At 41.0% G+C, this 22,871-nt stretch overlaps 2 protein-coding genes across 2 annotated transcripts in view; both read right to left on the bottom strand.

Annotated features, from left to right (window-relative positions):
* LOC311149145 (CMP-N-acetylneuraminate-beta-1,4-galactoside alpha-2,3-sialyltransferase-like) overlaps positions 1-1,317 on the bottom strand; it is a gene marked incomplete at its 5' end in the record, with an annotated part of 48,045 nt that extends 46,728 nt beyond the window's left edge. Inside the window, one exon of the mRNA XM_084186232.1 lies at positions 1,260-1,317. Within this exon, the coding sequence (XP_084042358.1) occupies positions 1,260-1,317 (58 nt within the window). The remainder of the gene's footprint in view (positions 1-1,259) is intronic.
* A 157-nt stretch (positions 1,318-1,474) lies between these two features.
* Positions 1,475-22,871, bottom strand: part of LOC311149144 (CMP-N-acetylneuraminate-beta-1,4-galactoside alpha-2,3-sialyltransferase-like) — a gene marked incomplete at its 3' end in the record, with an annotated part of 60,636 nt that continues 39,239 nt past the window's right edge. The window contains exons 6-10 of the mRNA XM_084186231.1: positions 22,387-22,481; positions 13,147-13,210; positions 12,476-12,571; positions 12,025-12,211; positions 1,475-1,543 (exon numbers count right to left, since the gene is read on the bottom strand). Of these exons, the coding sequence (XP_084042357.1) occupies positions 1,475-1,543; positions 12,025-12,211; positions 12,476-12,571; positions 13,147-13,210; positions 22,387-22,481 (511 nt within the window). The remainder of the gene's footprint in view (positions 1,544-12,024; positions 12,212-12,475; positions 12,572-13,146; positions 13,211-22,386; positions 22,482-22,871) is intronic.

Raw genomic sequence — 22,871 nt, 5'->3', positions numbered from 1 at the left:
GCTTTATCTTGGCCAGGTCGCAGTTGTAAATGAGAACTTGTTCTCAACTGGCTTACCTGGTTAAATAAAGGTGAAATAAAATAAAAAATTAAAAAATGTACCTTTTGTTGAAGGGCGACTGCACTTCCTGATTTGGCCTCGTTTTTCATTAATGCTCATTAAGAAATGTTAACGGCCATGACTGAAGGCAAATGAGAGTAGTCTTGGGGGTGTGGTTTGATGTGGGTGTTTCTTGGGTGTGTCTTTGCCGTTCAATCACAACAAACAAGGCCAGTAGTGAGTACAGTGAGGTAAGCTAAGCTAGCTTTGCTATGGAGAGATCTAAATTTTGAAGTTGAGGACTTCTCCCCTCCTGACTGACTAGCTATCTCAAGATGGTCAGCTAATTCAGTTCTATATGTAGGCTAAAGCCTGTGCTGACCTTGTGTTTAGCCAAGCTGACAGTAGCTAGCTAGCATAGCCTAGCGATAGCTGCAGCTGGCTATCCTATCTAGCTGTTATTTCTCTCTCAAATCATTTATGGCAAGATAGCAAGAGCCAGTGTCTGGAATGTGTTTCATAAGACACTCGTTCTACAACATTTTTGCTATGAAAGTAGCTTGCAACTTAGTTTCAACGTTTTATCATGTCATGTAAATACATGATACAGTGGAAACGGTATCAACTGCGAGTTGAATGCCCGGTTTTGAGTCAGCTCAGCTGTCTTACACAATTCTATAACTGGCTAGTTTTGTCTCCTCTCATCTTATGTCCGCTGTTAGATATTTCCCGGAAGACAAATCCCAGAACTAATATCACTACAGTTTACAAGTTCAAACACTGGAATGTGAGATGTAGGCCTAATCTACACCTCTATTAGGCTGATAGAAATCCTAATTATTTTATTTAATTAATTTAATTTTGAGTATCATTATTTTTATATAGGGTACACATTCTCATTCTGAACTTCTAACACGAGTGGGACAGGTGTGGCTACGTGACAATGATCACAAGAGCAGCTGCTCACCGATTTGACAGCTCCAACGCAGTTCCACCTCCGACACTGCCAAAACATCAGCTATGCAGTTGTCGGCTATCGCCGGTTAATGCTTGATCTGATTGAATCTAGGCCATTCTAAACAGTGTTTTGATCATTTTCAAATGTAATAGTTCCATGTAGAATAAACCATCCTTCACATAACACTGTAGAAGAAGGTTTTTGCTAATATAACAATGTGCAAATATTACATTGTCATTCACAGCCGCTACAGATACTGTACCTATCAACATTTTGTCTGGTGGTGCTGGGGCTACCTTGCCAACCATGTCAGTCGTCATACCTTCCTTTATGGTGTCCCATATGCCCCCCGTCCCCCATTGATAGTACCATTCAATTCAATAATAACAAAATACAAAAAGTAATAATGTGTCTTGTATAATTTTAATGTTAAGTACAAGGTCTTTCCCAATTCAGACATCAGGATCAACCTGTCTTTCAGTCAGAGAACTCCATGACCAAAGCTTCTCTTCTGTCCTCCATCCATAGCCGTGGGAAGTAGAGGTGCTGAGGGTTAAAAAAGTAACAAATAAAAATACATTCACAAAAGTAGTGCAAAAACAAAATCGCAGCAACCCCACCGCCAAACTACTTCCCACGGCTATGCCTCCATCTGTAGAAAAACGAGGTAGAGTTGAGTCACACATGTATTGAAAGGGTGGTGTTATCATGTCCGTATAATCAGTTTGTCTGTCTGTAAATGTTGTTTATTGTGGCCGCACTATTTGACAGAGTCAAATCCCTGTACAAGCAAATGTATTTAGCGAAAAAAGGTGATTCTGATATTACTAAACACTTGTAATGTCCTGTCTTATTAGTAATTTGCCAGAAGATACCGATCCTACCATTACGGCTGTTTACACTGGGGCCAGAACGCAATCATGGTTACATTAAGACACCGTGGAGCTGGCGCGAGATATGGGTCAGAAAATGCAGAGATGGGATATGCCACTGTACTCCAAATCTGACCTCTATCCACACTGCTCCATCGAAGATGAAAATACTGTTTGTTTTCCTGGAAAACTGCCCTTTTCGTCCTCATACTAGCTAGCAGTAGCCACAACAGCCATTGTGGAATGGCACGTTGCGTTGAACACAAAAGAGCTGTATCAAAGACGATAAAGGTACAACTTAGAATACAGTGGCAAATCCCATCCCTGCACTGAGGTACGTTTTTCAACACATATCTCGCGCCTTGATTGCGTTCCGACCCCAGTGCAGCTCAGTGTAAACAAGCGTAACGGTAGGGTTGGTATCTTCTGGCAAATTAGTAATCACCTTTTGTCCCTACTTAGGTGTTTACCAGTGCCAGTAGATCAGCTCCAGGCCCCTCCCGTCACAGATACGGGACATGAGGGAGCCTGACTTACAGATCCAACCCAACTCCTATCACAGAGAAAGAGAGGGAGGGAGAGACTGTCACTATACAGTCATGGTTGAACATAGCGAATTAGAGATGATAATTCCCAGCTATAACAAGGGACATGTGCTAGCACTGACATGCTGGTATTACTCACCCATCTACACACAATACACCATAATAACAAAGTGAAAACATGTTTTTAGAAATGTTTGCAAATATATTACATTAAATACTGAAATATCTAATTTACATAAGAATTCACACCCCCGAGTCAATACTTTGTAGAAGCACCTTTGGTGGCGATTACAGCTTTGAGTCGTTTTGGGTATGACTAGGCTGTTACGGTGACCATATTACCGCCACACCGGCTGTCTATATATTATCATGTGAATGATGCCCAGCATAAGGCAAGAAACAATGCCTTTTTTTTTTCTTCTAATCATAGTTGTACACCTCATGTAGACTAGCCCATAGACCTATATGTTTTGATAAGGTTTGTATAACAACTAAAGTGGCCAAATAACTTATTAAAATTAAGCACATTAATCCGCTTTACAAGGGTTGTAGAGCCTAACTGGCATACATAAGCAGCACCTGAGTTTCAAGTTTGGGGAAGATCATTTTCACAATACAAAATGTATATAATACTTTATAATAAAAGTATTACATGCATAATACCTTTTGCAGTCACTTTTGATAATGGTGTTTTCCCGCTAATGGAACATTCACGTGTATAGCCTACTGCCGTGTGCACATTGCTGCGCTTATAATGTGAATAAATAGCCTAATAGTTTATCAACATTTTAGGCTAAACGTTCTGATCTGTTGTGTCAGCCTCATTGCATAAAACAGTTTTTTTGATGCTATTGGTTGTATTAATTTGGGATCTATTGCATCCCACAACTGTCCCAGACTATGTTTGGAATATTTCTTTCTCGCACAGAATAGGTCAACTTTTGTACTATGGGGGATAGTAGACTGACATAGGCTAGTGCTTTTGCGGTTCGTTAGGCCTACTCATCTTGTTGGCTGACGAAAAGTGAATGTGGACAGTTATTCCAATATCTTCAATATGCACCTTGGAATTGGATAAGAACGTGCGCAGTTGCGTCCCCGATGTGTCTGTCTTCACTTGTAGCCTGTGAGAAAGACCTGATCACTTGATGGAGAGCCATGTGAGTGAGAGGTGCTTCGGAGCAAGCAGCACTCAGGGAGAAGGGAATTATCATTATTATATTCAGCCCAAGGGCACAATGGCCACTGGCTGCAAAAGGCATGTATTTGTTTTAGGGGGCATTACGGCAACACAAAGGGGATGCCGCTGGGAAATTCGAGCCATTAGCAAGTGCTTGTCAAATTGTGAATGAGAGACTGATGACGTGTGTACAGTCTGCGCAAAAAAAACTAAGCAGAGCTCATGCCTTTCATGCGACTTTTTTCAAATCATCCGGCTTTTTCAAATCATCATTAGAGTCGCATCATGCAGCCTTACAATGTATTAAACGTCTAAACATAATTTATAGCCCAACATTTGTAGAACAAATAAAGTTACATTAATAACTCTAAATTAAGCATATAGGAGTATCTATTTCTTTAACCGCTCAACACAGAATAGCCACATGTGTGCACTCCCTCATCATTTGGAGAAAATATCCTTTCTATTTTATTCAGCTTTGTTCAATAGCATTCTTAATGCTATAAAATAATGCCACGGAATTCTAAGCTAATATTTTCTGCTAAATTAAGTAGTGTAGCCCACAGCCATATGGCATAGCCAGATGATGACCTAACATAAGTACAACTCAGAGTATGCTATTCTGTTAATCTGAAATAGACTACATTTTCTTCATATCATGTTTCTTTAGACCTGTCTAAAATAAATAATGGATTTATTGTGAACGTGTAGGCTATATTACATGGATTTATTAGACTATTTTAAATGTAGATGTTCCAAAGGTCCGCATCAGTGACTTGTAGGCTATGTGTGGAAGCCAGGAGCTACTAAATGTGTTTATGTTAATTAATGGTCAATTACCGTGAGACTGGAAGTTATTTGCTTGACAATCATTCTATAGATTTTCAATGGCATTCAAGTCTGGGCTTTCGCTGGGAAACTCAAGGGCTTTCACATTCTTGTTCTGAAGCCATTCCAGCGTTGCTTTGGCTGTATGCTTGGGGTCATTGTCCTGTAGGAACGTAAATCTTCACCTCAGTCTAAGGTCGTTTGCACTCTGAAGCAGGACCTCATCAAGAATTTTCCTGTATTTGACTCCATTCATTGTTCCCTCTATCCTCACCAGTCTCCCAGTCCCTGCCGCTGAAAAGCATCCCATAGCATGATGCTGCCACCACCAAGCTTCACGGTAGGGATGGTGTTAGACGGGTGATGAGCTGTGCCTGATTTTCTCCAGACAAAGCGCTTTGCATTCAGGCCAAAGAGTAAAATGTTTGCCTTATCAGACCACAGAATATTTTGCCTTATGCTCACATGCCTTTTTGCAAACTCCAGGCGTGCCATCATGTGCCTTTTTCTCAGGAGTGGCTTCCGTCTGGCCACTCTCCCATAAAGCCCAGATTGGTGAAGTGCTTGTAGAGACTGTTGTCCTTTTGGCAGGTTCTCCCATCTCAGCCAAGAAACTCTATAGTTCTGTCAGTGGTCATTTGGTTCTTGGTCACCTCCCTGATGAAGGTCCTTCTTGCTTTAGGCAGAGTCTGGGTAGTTACATATACTTTTTTTAATGTCCCAATGATGGAGACCACTGTGCTCTTGGAAACTTTCAACACTCTAGAAATTGTTTTATACCATTCCCCAGATATTTGCCTCATCACAATTATATCTCTGAGATCTACGGACAGTTCCTTGGACTTCATGGTATAGTTTCTGCTCTGACATGCACTGTCGACTGTGGGACCTTATATAGACAGGTGTTTTTTTTTTCTAAATCATGTCCAAACAATTGAATTGGCCACAGGTGGACTCCAAGTTGTAGTGACATTTATAGCCTAATTTTATTTGATATGAATTCGGAGGGCTAAAATGCTGAAATATTAAAGCATTGAACCTCTCACTAAAGGCTTCAGTCATACAAAAGATACACTTAAATCCGAACTGGTCCTCCAGCAGATTAGTAAGAATGGCTCACCCCTTGTTAAAAAATGGCCTTTTTCCCTTTACCCAGATTAAAACCTCTCACTTTCGTTTAAAAAAAAATAATGAAATCATCTCCAAAATATAGCTATTTTTAAAACAAGCCATAGAGAGCTGGTTGCAATTTCAGTTTCATCCACCAGAAAAGACAGAACAAATATTACAACAAATATTATGGTTAAACTCAAATATACTAATTGATTAAAAACATACTTTTATTTTATTTTTAAAAAGGTATCATCTTTGTTAATGATATTATAATTAGGACTGGTGGAGTTATGTCAAACATGCAGCTAACAAAAAATACATGGAAATCAACTGATTGCAGCATTAGCGCAAAAATGGAGGAGGCAAGTGAAAGGAGGAGAAGGTAAGGAACTTGTCTGTCGGTCTTGCACCAAAGCCAAAATGTGTTAGAATTTGTGATGAATAAAAAAGTATACCAATTCCATTTAAGGACCAAAAAATGTACAGTTGCACCATACAGGTTGCAAAATAGTTGGGAAGAGATTTTTGATGTGCTGATTCCACAACAAGCTCTCACAGTCTCACGTCAGAATTAGACGTTTATACATGGTTCTAAAACATCACATTTCTAAGTGTATAAGGTTCTGTTAAGGCATTAACTCCGAAATCTTAACAACGAATGGTTAACGTAAGGGTTAAGGTTTGGGATAGGATTAAAACAAAAATCTCAAAAACTTCTTGGAGCATGCAACCTTTTGCACCAGAGGCAAATGCTTACGCACATCCGCCATCCTCGTCCACAACACCCTAGCAAAACCGAAACCTACTTGAAGGTAACAGTGTTCACTGTCGCCTCTAGTGGCCGGTTTCCACGTCATCTCCCGATGTCCTCAGACATGGATGGACGTCTAATACTGACTTGTATCACGGGTGACCTGGCTGGATCCCATGGCACATGGTTCATGAACTGATACACAAAACAACGTCTGATTCAAAACGTAAGAGTTTTTTTCATTTATATTATTATACAAAACTCTTGCAACCAATAGAATATCTGCACACTTTGTTGAGAAGAGACAGAATCGTTAGATTACTTGCTTTTGTAGCTTGTGTTTGGTCACAGGTTCAGGAATGGCTGAAAAATCACAACTTTTACCTAAAACTAACTCTGCAAATAGCAATGCTGGGTGACTTGAAAAGCCATAGTCAATTGATCAACAATATAATTATAATTGTTTATCTGTAGAAACTATGAGAATAGAAAGGTTCATAACTTTTGTGAAACATCACAGCACAGTTGAAAAATATATGGGAAGTAGAAAACCGGAAGGCTTTCAGAGATAGATGGGAGGGGTTGAGGGTAGCTGAAGGGTGGGGCAAAAAAATATATAACTAATTTAAAATGTACCGTGTCCATAAAATGTATATAGTATGTACTGTTTAAGCTGGAAGTAGAAGTGTAAGTATTGTTGTACATTAGTTTACTCCAATTGGAGGGGTGGTAGGGTTAGGGGAAAATCAAGGAAAATATATATATATACAGTGGGGAGAACAAGTATTTGATACACTGCCGCTTTTACAGGTTTTCCTACTTACAAAGCATGTAGAGGTCTGTAATTGTTATCATAGGTACACTTCAACTGTGAGAGACGGAATCTAAAACAAAAATCCAGAAAATCACATTGTATGATTTTTAAGTAATTCATTTGCATTTTATTGCATGACATAAGTATTTGATCACCTACCAACCAGTAAGAATTCTGGCTCTCACAGACCTGTTAGTTTTTCTTTAAGAAGCCCTCCTGTTCTCCACTCATTACCTGTATTAACTGTACCTGTTTGAACTCGTTACCTGTATAAAAGACACCTGTCCACACACTCAATCAAACAGACTCCAACCTCTCCACAATGGCCAAAATCAGAGAGCTGTGTAAGGACATCAGGGATACAATTGTAGACCTGCACAAGGCTGGGATGGGCTACAGGACAATAGGCAAGCAGCTTGATGAGAAGGCAACAACTGTTGGCGCAATTATTAGAAAATGGAAGAAGTTCAAGATGACGGTCAATCACCCTCGGTCTGGGGCTCCATGCAAGATCTCACCTCGTGGGGCATCAATGATCATGAGGAAGGTCAGGGAACAGCCCAGAACTACACGGCAGGACCTGGTCAATGACCTGAAGAGAGCTGGGACCACAGTCTCAAAGAAAACCATTAGTAACACATTACGCCGTCATGGATTAAAATCCTGCAGCGCACGCAAGGTCCCCCTGCTCAAGCCAGCGCATGTCCAGGCCCATCTGAAGTTTGCCAATGACCATCTGGATGATCCAGAGGAGGAATGGGAGAAGGTCATGTGGTCTGATGAGACAAAAATAGAGCTTTTTGGTCAAAACTCCACTCGCCGTGTTTGGAGGAAGAAGAAGGATGAGTACAACCCCAAGAAAACCATCCCAACCGTGAAGCATGGAGGTGGAAACATCATTCTTTGGGAATGCTTTTCTGCAAAGGGGACAGGACGACTGTACCGTATTGAGGGGAGGATGGATGGGGCCATGTATCGCGAGATCTTGGCCAATAACCTCCTTCCCTCAGTAAGAGCATTGAAGATGGGTCGTAGCTGGGTCTTCCAACATGACAACGACCCGAAACACACAGCCAAGGGCAACTAAGGAGTGACTCCGTAAGAATTATCTCAAGGTCCTGGAGTGGCCTAGCCAGTCTCCAGACCTGAACCCAATACAAAATCTTTGGAGGGAGCTGAAAGTCCGTATTGCCCAGCGACAGCCCCGAAACCTGAAGGATCTGGAGAAGGTCTGTATGGAGGAGTGGGCCAAAATCCCTGCTGCAGTGTGTGCAAACCTGGTCAAGACCTACAGGAAAGGTATGATCTCTGTAATTGCAAACAAAGGTTTCTGTACCAAATATGAAGTTCTGCTTTTCTGATGTATCAAATACTTATGTCATGCAATAAAATGCAAATGAATTACTTAAAAATCATATTTTTTCAATCAATATTATTTTCTGGGTTTTAGATTCCATCTCTCACAGTTGAAGTGTACCTATGATAAAAATTACAGACCTCTACATGCTTTGTAAGTAGGAAAACCTGCAAAATCGGCAGTGTATCAAATACTTGTTCTCCCCAATGTATATACACTTTTTTTTTTATATGAGGGATTAAAAATGATGCAAACAATTACATTGATAGAACCCACAATCTATCTGCAATATTAAAGCTGATCTACCTCCTAAACATTTTAATAAAGTTGTAGTGACATCTCAAGGATGATCAAAGGAAATTGGATGCACCAGAGCTAAATTTGGACTGTCATAGCAAAGGGGTGTGAATACTTATGTAAATTAGATATTTCTATATTTCATTTTCAATCAATTTGAAAAAATTCTCAAAACATGTTTTCACTTCGTCAATATGGGGTATTGTGTGTGTATATGGGTGAATAAACATCTATTTAATCAATTTTGAATTCAGGCTGTAACACAACAAAATGTGGAATAAGTCAAGGGGTATGAATACTTTCTGAAGGCACTAGTATCATAGCGGCATAGCCTATCAAATAATGACATGTAGCAAGCTAGCTAACATAGTAGCTAGCTATAAACAGAATTTAGCTACTTACCTACAAGACACCAGTCTCAGGTTTGACGGTTGACAGCCAAAGTAGAAGCTAATCGGATGTAATCCATATCCTGGCCATCTGCCAAAGATTGTTGAACAACTTTATGGAAGCCCATTTTCACGAGAGTAGCTATTTCCCGAGCAAGGGCAAGTACTAACCACACGTCTTGTCTGGGGAAGACGTTCCAGTGGGCTAGTTAGTTTTACGTGATCCGGTGCCGCGGGTTTGCTCATTTTCGACCATTCAATTGGTCCTCTTAAGGAGTTGGTTGCAATTTCAATTTAATCCTCCAGAAACGACAGAACAAATAATGCAACAAATAGTGTGGTTAAATTCAAATATACTAATTGACAAAAAACCTTTATTTTTTGACAGAATGTTTAAAAAAGGTATAATCTTCGTAAATGATATCATCGGTAGGACTGGTGGAGTTATGACTCACATGCAGCTAACAAAAACATATGGAAATGTCTGCTCTACCCAAAATTATAACCAAATAATTGCAGCCTTACCGCAAAAGTGGAAAAGGAAAGTGGAAGGGGGAGAAAGTAAGGAACTTGTCTGTGGGCCTTGCATTAAAGAACATAATTGGTTAAGGAAAACTGTGATAAATAAAAAAGTATATCAGTTTCACTTAAGGACCAAAGGATTGACAGCCGTCCCATTTAGATTGCAAAATAGTTGGGAAGAGATTTTTGTCGTACCGATCCCATGGCATAGTGTTTATGAACTAACACGCAAAACGACACCGGATTCAAAAATTTGAATCTTTCAATTAAAATTATTATATAAAATTTTTGCTACCAATAGAATGTTATTTATATGGGGGATACAATCTTCCCAGCTCTGCAGATTTTGCTGTGAATAGACAGAATCATTAGATTATTTGTTTTGGTTCTGTCCATTTGTAGCTTGTTTTTGGACACAGGTCCAGGAATGGCTAAAGGATTGCAATATTTACCTGGAGCTAACCTTGCAGATAGCATTACTGGGTGATCTGAAAAGTCATAGTCAATCGATCAATAATATAATAATACTTTTAGCAGAAATGTTTATCTTTAACTCACAATCTGTAGAAGCAATGAGAATAGAAAGGTTCAGAACTTTTGTAAAACATCACAGTACGGTTGAAATATATATGGCAAATAGAAATCCTATATGGATGGTGTTAAGAGATAGATGGGAGGTATTGAATGGAGTTGAAGGATGGGACTAATAACAAATAACAACAAATAATAACAAGATAACTAATAATGTAAGCATACTGTGTCCATAATAAGTATATAGGTTGTATGTTGGGAGCTTTTGGGAAAGAGAACAGTTAGAAAGATATGGCAAACCGGATGGACATCATGAAAATGATCGGAGAGGTTGCTCGCCCGCAAAGCAACCCAATCAGTCTTTCCCCAGAAAACACAGTGCCAACACATATTTATAGGCAAAAGGGGGCATGAATTGTTGATATAATTGCAATCGAAACCCATTATTTACCCGTTGTGACGCACTCAGGTTCCAAAAAGACTGGCTTTATGACCAAAATTATCCTATATACATATTTATATAATAAATGTTTCTGACTCATATCGATGCCACATAGGACATTTTCAAAGGGATTAGTTGGGTTTCAGGGGCAGTCGCTCTTTAAGTAAATCAGGTGTCATTGAAACCGAGCCAAATGGCGGATTTGCAACATTTGGAATCGTTCAGCACCCACCTTTTGCAGTCAGACTGATTGCAAGGTAGAGAGCAAAAAGTTAATAAGACAACCTAAACCATATGAACTGGCTACACCATCTCAAAAACGGGCACAATAAATCCAACCACTAACAGATTAGAGTAAATAAATAAAAAAGTAGGTTACTTATCTTTGTGCTGCATAATATAAATAACAATCCAAAAAACCATAAATAGAAACAAAGAATTTGAAAAATGGACCAGCAAAACAGCATGCTGGGAAATATGTTAATCAACCCCTGACACCATTTAACATTTATTTTTCCAAGGCTAGAAGTAAGCAATACAACATGTTGTCATCCTCTGCAGCTCAGTTGGTCGAGCATGACAACGGCAGTATAGTGGATTCAATTCCTGGGACCACCCTTACATAAAAAATGTATGCATGCATGACTGTAAATCGCTTTGGACAAAAGTGTCTGCTAAATGGCATATGTTGTGGAATTATAAAGCAATACAGAATAATTGAGTAAACAATATTCAGTGGAATTTGAATTTTGCCTCCATATAAAGGGCATAGTTCAGACTCCATAGTTCAGACTGCTTATAGGTAAGGAAACCAATATGTAATTTGGGTGAACTATCACTTTAATCTTACTGGAAAAATATATCACGTTAACTCCTCATAGGAAAGCATTAAATAAATAATTTAGACACAGTAATGTATATAATTATTTGATTCAAAACAAAGTTTGCATTCAATTTCAATGCTAAATGCATTAACTCCAGTAACTGGAATTTGCACAATTATAATACAACTCAAGTTTTAAAATTCTAAATTCCAATTCCATTCCAATTATGTTTTTATTTTCCAATTCAATTCCAATTCCGACAGTCTGAATTCCAATTTAATTCCAGATCCATTCTAAGGATGTTTTTCTTCTTCAATTCGAATTCAGACAATTTAAAATCCAATTCAAATCCAATAAAACAAAAATTAAGACTGCTGCAATTTCGATAAAATTCCAAGTAAATTCTCCACTTCCTGCTTGAATTCCAGAATTGAATTTGAAATTAAATTGACCCCAACCCTGATGTTCTCATGACTTTAAAGTTTTCTCCATGAATTGGGACTCCATTGGAACTTTACCTAACGTTGTAGGAATGTTCACTCTTAGCTGGATTACCACTTACCAGCCTCTCTTTAAAGATGATGGACCGCAGCCATTTGAAGTCGAGAGCTTTGAATGCAGAGAGGACGAAGAGGGAGTCCTGTTCGTAGCGTTCAGTCTTCTGGATGGCTCCCTCTGGGTAGGTGATACGCATAGTGGTCCGGGAACCCACATCCTTCTCATAGCCACTCACTGGGGCCTCGTTCAACCTGCAACACATACAGGTCAACTGGGATTAGGAACCTATAAAAATAGGGTTCTCACAATCACAGAGCATTGGCTAGTTCTCAATTTGTCTTTCCTCAATTCCTCGCATCCTCTCTCTTCGCATCCTTCTCAAAACATATTGGAGAAGGTCAGATAACTTCGGATGTTCTCCTCTAGTGCTGAGAACGAGGCAAGGATAGACGATGTAAGGAATCTAGGAAAGATTATTTAAGAATCCTGGTGTTGCTGTGCCTTTTAAAACTGACCTTGCAATCACATTGTACTCGTCAACCCTTGCACCCATAGACTTGTTGGCCAGAATAGCACCATTTCCCATGATGATGCACTTCTTACAACTCAGACTAGAAGAGCAGGAAAAGAACAGCAGAAAAACACAAGTTCTGTAAGGTTTGTGAAGAGAGGAAAATGACAAATACTGCACAGTGATTCATTTGATTCTGATATGATTAGTAGTTGTCCAATCGCTATCAGGTACCCTGACAGCATTATGTAGTAGAGAATGTTACCTCTGTTTAGTCTGAGTTCTACATTCCAGGTGGAAAATTAAACACATTCCCTATTTCCTTAGTTGATGATATCAGGTCGGCAGATAGTGGCTGTGGAAAGAACCAAGCCCTTAACAAGACAGAACGCTGGAAAATCAGCAACGTTTTCGGGATTGGTAGAACATATTTCTTGCCTGGTCCCAGATCTGTTTGTGCTGTCTAGCCAACTTATATGGTCGTTTTGGCATGACAGTGACCATAAGAGTTGGCAAGTCAGCACAAACATTTTTGGGACCAGGCTAGAATATTTCTGAGTAAGCCGAGAGTTTGCATACTGGAGGTTAGTTTCTGAATGTCCTTGAGAAGCAGGCATGACCCTTTAAATACCCCAAGATGCCCCCTGATGTTGTTGTGGTAGAGGTGTGACATACCTGTCCAGCTCATCTCCCAGACCATAGCTCTTTGTGGCAGTCAGAATATTATCTATGATATTTTCTGAGGAGAAAATAGAAGATTGTTAAACAAGCACATCTCCTGGCAGCAACCCTTTGACCCCAGGGAATGAGGTTACATCACAACCTTAGAATACAGACTTTTACGTTCCACTGAAGAACGAGTTCCGTAGCGCCTTGTCTTTACACCAGCATTAAAAAAATACTACAGTTTACTATATAACGGACTCCGTTCCTACCGTCCTACAGATTAGGTCATTTTGCTCTTAGTATTTGCAAAGTAGGTTTCCTCAAGGAGAACGCCCCCACTGTGTCAAAAATAATGAAACAAAAAACACTATAGTAAATACTACTGTAATATTGGCAAAAACACTACAGTAATTACTATAGTATATACTACAGTTTTTACTATAGTAATACTACAGTATTTATACTGTGACTCATTTCAGGAAACTAGGCGTATGTTGCGCGTCACTACTTCACATGAGAGCCATTTGAATGTTAAAAAAAAATTCAATCAAAATGCGTTTTTGGGCAGAAATGCTTTCTGGAACATGTGAACTTTCATGTGCCTTAATAACAAACGTGTATGCCATCTGTAAATACGAATACAATAGTTAAATTACGAGCCTAGTTGGTTTAGCCACCGAAAAAGACAGGAACCTTCCCGCTAGTCATGATTGGCTGAGATAATGAGTGGGCTAGACATGCCGAGAGATGAGTTCGGATTGGTCTGCCATGTAGCATGGTTTTGTCTATAATATGAGCTGGTCAGTATGTGTAGGAAATCCTTTCTAACGTGGCTTTTTTGAACGATATCACGTAGTAGAACGGCAAAAAGCAAAAGTGTTGCTCTCCAGTGGAATTAGAGTATGATAACTAAGGAGATGGCAAAAATTCGGGCGTTTGAGTGCAAATATGCAGAGGGAGTCGAAAGAGAACACACAGAAGACTATTGTTTACAACACCTGTCTCCGGATTACATCTTCAAACTAAGGGCAACCATGGCATCCGTGACAGAGAGGGAGAAGTGTCCATCCATGTATACGGGTAAGATCGTCTAGCTAGCTACATTTTCAGATATTACACGTTTCTAATTTTGTCAAAGTCGTTTATTTCAAGTTAAAGCGTATTGTTAGCTAGCTAGCTAACATTAGCTGGCTGGCTCGCTAGCTAACGTTATGTGTATGATCTGTGTTACTGTAGTAATATTATTTGTATCTCAGTGCCATTTGCATTGCTAGTTATAGCCTAATATTAGCTAGCTAGCTAACATTGAACCTGGTTGGTTAGCTACCTTCAGATTCCTGCAGGGTAGTAATGTTATGAGTTGAGATTATGGTTTAGCAAGCTACAGTGAAGGAAAAAAGTATTTGATCCCTTGCTGATTTTGTACATTTGCCCACTGACAAAGACATGATCAGTCTATAATTTTAATGGTAGGTTTATTTGAACAGTGAGAGACAGAATAACAACAAAAAAATCCAGGAAAATGCATGTCAAAAATGTTATAAATTGATTTGCATTTTAATGAGGGAAATAAGTATTTGACCCCTCTGCAAAACATGACTTAGTACTTGGTGGCAAAACCCTTGTTGGCAATCACAGAGGTCAGACGTTTCTTGTAGTTGGCCACCAGGTTTGCACACATCTCAGGAGGGATTTTGTCCCACTCCTCTTTGCAGATCTTCTCCAAGTCATTAATGTTTCGAGGCTGGCGTTTGGCAACTCGAACCTTCAGCTCCCTCCACAGATTTTCTATGGGATTAAGGTCTGGAGACTGGCTAGGCCACTCCAGGACCTTAATGTGCTTCTTCTTGAGCCACTCCTTTGTTACCTTGGCCGTGTGTTTTGGGTCATTGTCATGCTAGAATACCCATCCATGACCCATTTTCAATGCCATGGCTGAGGGAAGGAGGTTCTCACCCAAGATTTGATGGTACATGGCCCTGTCCATCATCCCTTTGATGCGGTGAAGTTGTCCTGTCCCCTTAGCAGAAAAACACCCCCAAAGCATAATGTTTCCACCTCCATGTTTGACGGTGGGGATGGTGTTCTTGGGGTCATAGGCAGAATTCCTCCTCCTCCAAACACGGCGAGTTGAGTTGATGCCAAAGAGCTCGATTTTGGTCTCATCTGACCACAACACTTACACCCAGTTCTCCTCTGAATCATTCAGATGTTCATTGGAAAACTTCAGACGGTCCTGTATATGTGCTTTCTTGAGCAGGGGGACCTTGCGGGCGCTGCAAGATTTCAGTCCTTCACGGCGTAGTGTGTTACCAATTGTTTTCTTGGTGACTATGGTCCCAGCTGCCTTGAGATCATTGACAAGATCCTCCCGTGTAGTTCTGGGCTGATTCCTCACCGTTCTCATGATCATTGCAACTCCACGAGGTGAGATCTTGCATGGAGCCCCAGGCCGAGGGAGATTGACAGTTATTTTGTGTTTCTTCCATTTGCGAATAATCGCACCAACTGTTTTCACCTTCTCACCAAGCTGCTTGGCAATGGTCTTGTAGCCCATTCCAGCCTTGTGTAGTTCTACAATCTTGTCCCTGACATCCTTGGAGAGCTCTTTGGTCTTGGCCATGGTGGAGAGTTTGGAATCTGATTGATTGATTGCTTCTGTGGACAGGTGTCTTTTATACAGGTAACAAGCTAAGATTAGGAGCACTCCCTTTAAAAGTGTGCTCCTAATCTCAGCTCATTACCTGTATAGAAATTCTTCAGATTGAGAGGGTGTCAAATACTTATTTCCCTCATTAAAATGCAAATCAATTTCAAAAATTTTTGACATGCATTTTTCTGGATTTTGTTGTTGTTATTCTGTCTCTCACTGTTCAAATAAACCTACCATTAAAATTATAGACTGATCATCTCTTTGTCAGTGGGCAAATGTACAAAATCAGCAGGGGATCAAATACTTCTTTCCCTCACTTTACATGTCTAAACAAAAGACTCCACTATGCAAGTAATCATTTCAATACAATGTTCATGATGTCACTGCGACAACTGTCGATAGATGTAGCTGGTAAATTCACTCTGGCTATCTACTCCGATTTCAGAGTACTCTCGTCATACTGACGAATGTATGAATGCTCAACACCCATTGAATATGGCCGGCGTCAGTAGATGTTGGCAAAAAAGCGTAATTAAATTGTTGCCAGAAGCACAGTTACGGTCACAATCATAAAAACAGCCTAACCAGCTCTACTAGGGTGAGTAAAATGGTCAGAGTGAGCTGTTCTCTCATTTGTGTCTGGAAGTAGCTAGCAAGCTAGCCAACGTTAGCTTGGATGCTTGACTGCTGTTGTTAGGGCCAGAACGCTCGAATCAACCCTACTCCTCAGCCAGAGCGTCCAGTGTGTGCTCTGAACGCTCCGAGAGTGAAATGCTCTGAATTTACGAATGGACAACGTGAGAATGCTGTTCATTGACTACAGCTCAGCATTCACACCATAGTGCCCTCAAAGCTCATCACTAAGCTAAGGATCCTGGGACTAAACACCTCCCTCTGCAACTGGATCCTGGACTTCCTGACGGGCCGCCCCCAGGTGGTAAGGGTAGGTAACAACACATCTGCCACACTGATCCTCAACACAGGGGCCCCTCAGGGGTGCGTGCTCAGTCCCCTCCTGTACTCCTTGTTCACCCATGACTGCATGGCCAGGCACGACTCCAACACCATCATTAAGTTTGCCGACGACACAACAGTGGTAGGCCTGATCATCGACAACGATGAGACAGCCTATAGGGAGGAGATCAGAGACCTGGCCGTGTGGTGCCAGGATAACAACCTCTCCCTCAACGTGACCAAGACAAAGGAGATGATTGTGGACTACAGGAAAAAAAGAGGACTGAGCACGCCCCCATTCTTATCGACGGGGCTGTAGTGGAACAGGTTGAGAGCTTCAAGTTCCTTGGTGACCACATCACCAACGAACTATCATGGTCCAAACACACCAAGACAGTCGTGAAGAGGGCACGACAAAGCCTATTCCCCCTCAGGAGACTGAAAAGATTTGGCATGGGTCCTCAGATCCTCAAAAAATTATACAGCTGCACCATCGAGAGCATCCTGACTGGTTGCATCACCGCCTGGTATGGCAACTGCTTGGCCTCCGACCGCAAGGCACTACAGAGGGTAGTGCGTACGGCCCAGTACATCACTGGGGCCAAGCTTCCTGCCATGCAGGACCTCTATACCAGGCGTGTCAGAGGAAGGCCCTAAAAATTGCCAAAGACTCCAGCCACCCTAGTCATAGGCTGTTCTCTCCGCTACCGCACGGCAAGCGGTACCGGAGTGTCAAGTCTAGGTCCAAAAGACTTCTCAACAGCTTCTACCCCCAAGCCATAAGACTCCTGAACAGCTAATCATGGCTACCCGGACTATTTGCACTGCCCCCCACCCCCATCCCATCTTTTTACGCTGCTGCTACTCTGTTAATTATTTATCCATAGTCACTTTAACTCTACCCACATGTACATATTACTTCAACTACCTCAAGTCCCTCATGTCCACAAAAACACTACAGTGAATACTATAGTATATACAGTGGGGGAAAAAACTATTTAGTCAGCCACCAATTGTGCAAGTTCTCCCACTTAAAAAGATGAGAGGCCTGTAATTTTCATCATAGGTACACGTCAACTATGACAGACAAAAATCCAGAAAATCACATTGTAGGATTTTTAATGAATTTATTTGCAAATTATGGTGGAAAATAAGTATTTGGTCAATAACAAAAGTTTCTCAATACTTTGTTATATAACCTTTGTTGGCAATGACACAGGTCAAACGTTTTCTGTAAGTCTTCACAAGGTTTTCACACACTGTTGCTGGTATTTTGGCCCATTCCTCCATGCAGATCTCCTCTAGAGCAGTGATGTTTTGGGGCTGTCGCTGGGCAACACGGACTTCCAACTCCCTCCAAAGATTTTCTATGGGGTTGAGATCTGGAGACTGGCTAGGCCACTCCAGGACCTTGAAATGCTTCTTACGAAGCCACTCTTTCGTTGCCCGGGCGGTGTGTTTGGGATCATTGTCATGCTGAAAGACCCAGCCACGTTTCATCTTCAATGCCCTTGCTGATGGAAGGAGGTTTTCACTCACAATCTCACGATACATGGCCCCATTCATTCTTTTCTTTACACGGATCAGTCGTCTTGGTCCCTTTGCAGAAAAACACCCCCAAAGCATGATGTTTCCACCCCCATGCTTCACAGTAGGTATGGTGTTCTTTGGATGCAACTCAGCATTCTTTGTCCTCCAAACACGACGAGTTGAGTTTTTACCAAAAAGTTATATTTTGGTTTTATCTGACCATATGACATTCTCCCAATCCTCTTCTGGATCATCCAAATGCACTCTAGCAAACTTCAGACGGGCCTGGACATGTACTGGCTTAAGCAGGGGGACACGTCTGGCACTGCAGGATTTGAGTCCCTGGCGGCGTAGTGTGTTACTGATGGTAGGCTTTGTTACTTTGGTCCCAGCTCTCTGCAGGTCATTCACTAGGTCGCCCCGTGTGGTTCTGGGATTTTTGCTAACCGTTCTTGTGATCATTTTGACCCCACAGGGTGAGATCTTGCGTGGAGCCCCAGATCGAGGGAGATTATCAGTGGTCTTGTATGTCTTCCATTTCCTAATAATTGCTCCCACAGTTGATTTCTTCAAACCAAGCTGCTTACCTATTGCAGATTCAGTCTTCCCAGCCTGGTGCAGGTCTACAATTTTGTTTCTGGTGTCCTTTGACAGCTCTTTGGTCTTGGCCATAGTGGAGTTTGGAGTGTGACTGTTTGAGGTTGTGGACAGGTGTCTTTTATACTGATAACAAGTTCAAACAGGTGCCATTAATACAGGTAACGAGTGGAGGACAGAGGAGCCTCTTAAATAAGAAGTTACAGGTCTGTGAGAGCCAGAAATCTTGCTTGTTTGTAGGTGACCAAATACTTATTTTCCACCATAATTTGCAAATAAATTCATTAAAAATCCTACAATGTGATTTTCTGGATTTTTTTCCCTCAATTTGTCTGTCATAGTTGACGTGTACCTATGATGAAAATTACAGGCCTCTCTCATCTTTTTAAGTAGGAGAACTTGCACAATTGGTTTTTCTCCCGTTACCAGACTTTTTGAACATAGTAATAATTATCATTTTGTCATGAGGCATTTTCTAAAAATGGAATCAGCCCATTGTGAAAACAATATAGCCTATAGCAGTGTTTCTTAATCCTGGTCCTGGGGACATGGAGGGTGCACATTTCAGTTTTTGCCCTAGCACAAAACCCACAATTTCACTAGTAAAAAGTTTGATGATGAGTTGATTAGTGGAATGAGGTGTTTAGTGCTAAAACAAAAATGTGTACCCCTTTGGGTCCCCAGGCTCTGGATAAGGAAATGACTGCCTCTGAGTGATCCTTAACTATACTATAGTAGATTGTGTCACGGGATGTGTCATTTGTTCAAAATCATGTGTCATACTGTAGGCCAATAAAAGCATTGATGTAGAGACAGTCTCAGATCTGTCAAAAATGACTCGCATATCTGTAGTGTGACTAACACTGGAGAGATGGGGAGGGAGAGGGCAACATATTAAATGGTACCCTACTCCCTATATACAGTTGAAGTTGGAAGTTTACATACACCTTAACCAAATACATTTAAACTCAGTCTTTCACAATTACTGACATTTAATCCTAGTAAAAAGTCCCTGTCTTAGATCAGTTAGGATCACCACTTTATTTTAAGAATGTGAAATGTCAGAATAATAGTAGAGAGAATTATTTATTTCAACTTTTATTTATTTAATCACATTCCCAGTGGGTCAGCAGTTTACATACACTCAATTAGTATTTGGTAGCATTGCCTTTAAATTGTTTAACTTGGGTCAAACATTTCAGGTAGCCTTCTACATGATTTCCACAATACGCTGGGTGAATTTTGGCCCATTCCTGCTAACAGAGCTGGTGTAACTGAGTCAGTTTTGTAGGCCTCCTTGCTCGCACATACCTTTTCAGTTCTGCCCACAAATGTTCTATAGGATTGAGGTGAGGGCTTTGTGATGGCCACTCCAATACCTTGAATTTGTTGTCCTTAAGCCATTTTGCCACAACTTTGGAAGTATGCTTGGGGTCATTGTCCATTTGGAAGACCCATTTGCGACCAAGCTTTAACTTCCTGACTGATGTCTTGAAATGTTGCTTCAATATATCCACATCATTTTCCTTCCTCATGATGCTATCTATTTTGTGAAGTGTACCAGTCCCTCCTGCAGCAAAGCACCCCCACAGCATGATGCTGCCACCCCCGTGCTTCACGGTTGGGATGGTGTTCTTCAGCTTGCAAGCCCCCCATTTTTCCTCCAAACATAACGATGGTCATTATGGCCAAACAGTTCTATTTTTGTTTCATCAGACCAGAGGACATTTCTCCAAAAAGTACGATCTTTGTCCCCATGTGCAGTTGCAAACCGTAGTCTGGCTTTTTTATGGCGGTTTTAGAGCAGTGGCTTCTTCCTTGCTGAGCGGCCTTTCAGGTTATGTCGATATAGGACTTGTTTTACTGTGGATATAGATCGTTTTGTACCTGTTTCCTCCAGCATCTTCACAAGGTCCTTTGCTGTTGTTCTGGGATTGATTTGCACTTTTCGCACCAAAGTAATTTGTGGAGTGGTTGAAAAGCGAGTTTTAATGACTCCAACCTAAGTGTATAAACTTCCGACGTCAACTGTAGTGCACTACTTTTGACCAGGGCCCACAGGGCTCTGATTAAAAGTAGTGCACTATATAGGCAATAGGGTGCAATTTGGAACACAGCCAGGGAGAGGAGGTGTTGACTATTGTGGTGATATCCCAGAAATAAACAGACTAGATCAATCAGGCTGGATGGGAATCAGTTGAAAATATTGTCTCTCCTTCCAGCCAAACCACACAGCTGATATAAGATGAGGGCTAGGTTACCATAGCACCATCTGTAAGGGAGGGGCACATAGGCTAGGTACACCCCTGAAACAGCCCAATGTCTGACAATGAAGGACTCCAGATCTGCCAACCAATCAATAACAAGACAAAGGCTTACAGTATGACCTTAATAATCTATGTTCAGGAAGAAGGGGAAACCACATGTTTAGTGTGATCCCTCAAACTGCCCTACTACCGAGTCACAGAAAACGCCCAAAATGTGTTGGTTGGATGGGAGAGTAGAGTGTGTTGGTTGGGCATCCTGGTTCAGATCAGCCATGAGGGTGAGGGCAGGCAGTCTGGCCACAAATAGCTTACTGATTATTATGGATTAATAGGTCTCGCTTACATAAGATATCATTTCAATGAGAATAACCTGTATAAATACAGGTTAAAATAAATACAACTGATTAGATGATGCTGTGTTGAAGACAGGATAGTGGCTGGCTACATACTGTAGCTAATCATTCCACGACTAACATGTGTTTGGGTGGGAGACTTGTGGCGTGAGGAAGAAAGGTGTGGGGCTGAGACTGGGCTTTCCAATCAGGGCTAGTGATTGGTAGGCAGAAGGATGTGATGGTCAGACAGTGGTTCTGTAGTGTGTTGGTACTGCTCAATGTTACTGTTCAGTGTTACCGAGAAAGGGCAGGGCATGGATGGAGTCAGGTATCAGAGTCAGACAGATTTCTACGAGAACACTAGCTAGCAAACACCCTTCCTCTGAAACCGAGAACCATGAACTTCAAGCCATGTTCTGCACATGCAACATGGAGAGCTAGACTACAAAGTCATCCTTCTGATACCTTTCCAGGGATATTTAGCACAACTTGAGAGCACTGACACCATCATTATCATCATTACATTTAGACAGATTTATATTAAAACAGCTATAGTATTCATATTTATGTAAAATGAACACGTGTAACACCAACTTTATAAGAGATTTGATGAGATTAAACACCAGTTACACTGGTGATCTCATTGTTTAAAAAAAGGATAAGCGAGGGGCTGCAAGAAATGCTTTGCTTTGCTGTGATAGCCTGATCCCTGCATAGCTAGGAGAAACAGTGACGTTCTTCTCAATAAGGCCAGTATTTGGACATGGTGTACTCTCCCTCATTTGAGCAGTGACCCAGAGCATAGACATCCTCCTCCCTGTAGTTGAGCTACTGGTCAACAGTGTCCTCTCCAAGGTCTCCCCATTCCTCTGTGTAATCCAAAATGAAATAGATCTAAAATGGAGGTCCATACCTTGCTTTTTCATTCCAAAAGGTGGGAAGAATTTGCTGATCTTGGTGAATCGTCTAAAATTCAGATCAAGGAACATGGGGGCTGGTTTAGTGAACCTGGAGATAGAGAAAAACAGAGAGAGCACAAGATATAACAACTGAGAATGAGACTAGTGAGAATTAACAGGACATTTTGTTACATTACATCCTTATTCTGAAATTATTTAATTGTTTTAATCTACTATCCTATAATGACAGAGCAAAAACAGTTGTAAAAAACACAATACATTTTTTTTTTTTTTTTTACATAAGTATTCAGACCCTTAACTCAGTACTTTGTTGAAGCACCTTTGGCAGTGATTACAGCCTCTAGTCTTCTTGGGAATGACGCTACAAGCTTGGCACACCTGTATTTGGGGAGTTTCTCCCATTTTTCTCTGCAGATCCTTTCAAGCTCCGTCAGGTTGGATGGGGAGCGTCGCTGCACAGCTATTATCAGGTCTCTCC

This window comes from Coregonus lavaretus, assembly GCF_964263955.1.
Source record: "Coregonus lavaretus genome assembly, chromosome: 21".
In the NCBI taxonomy this organism is placed as follows: domain Eukaryota; kingdom Metazoa; phylum Chordata; class Actinopteri; order Salmoniformes; family Salmonidae; genus Coregonus; species Coregonus lavaretus.
Note: the sequence above shows the minus strand (reverse complement) of the source record. Positions and strands in the feature narration are given on the sequence as shown.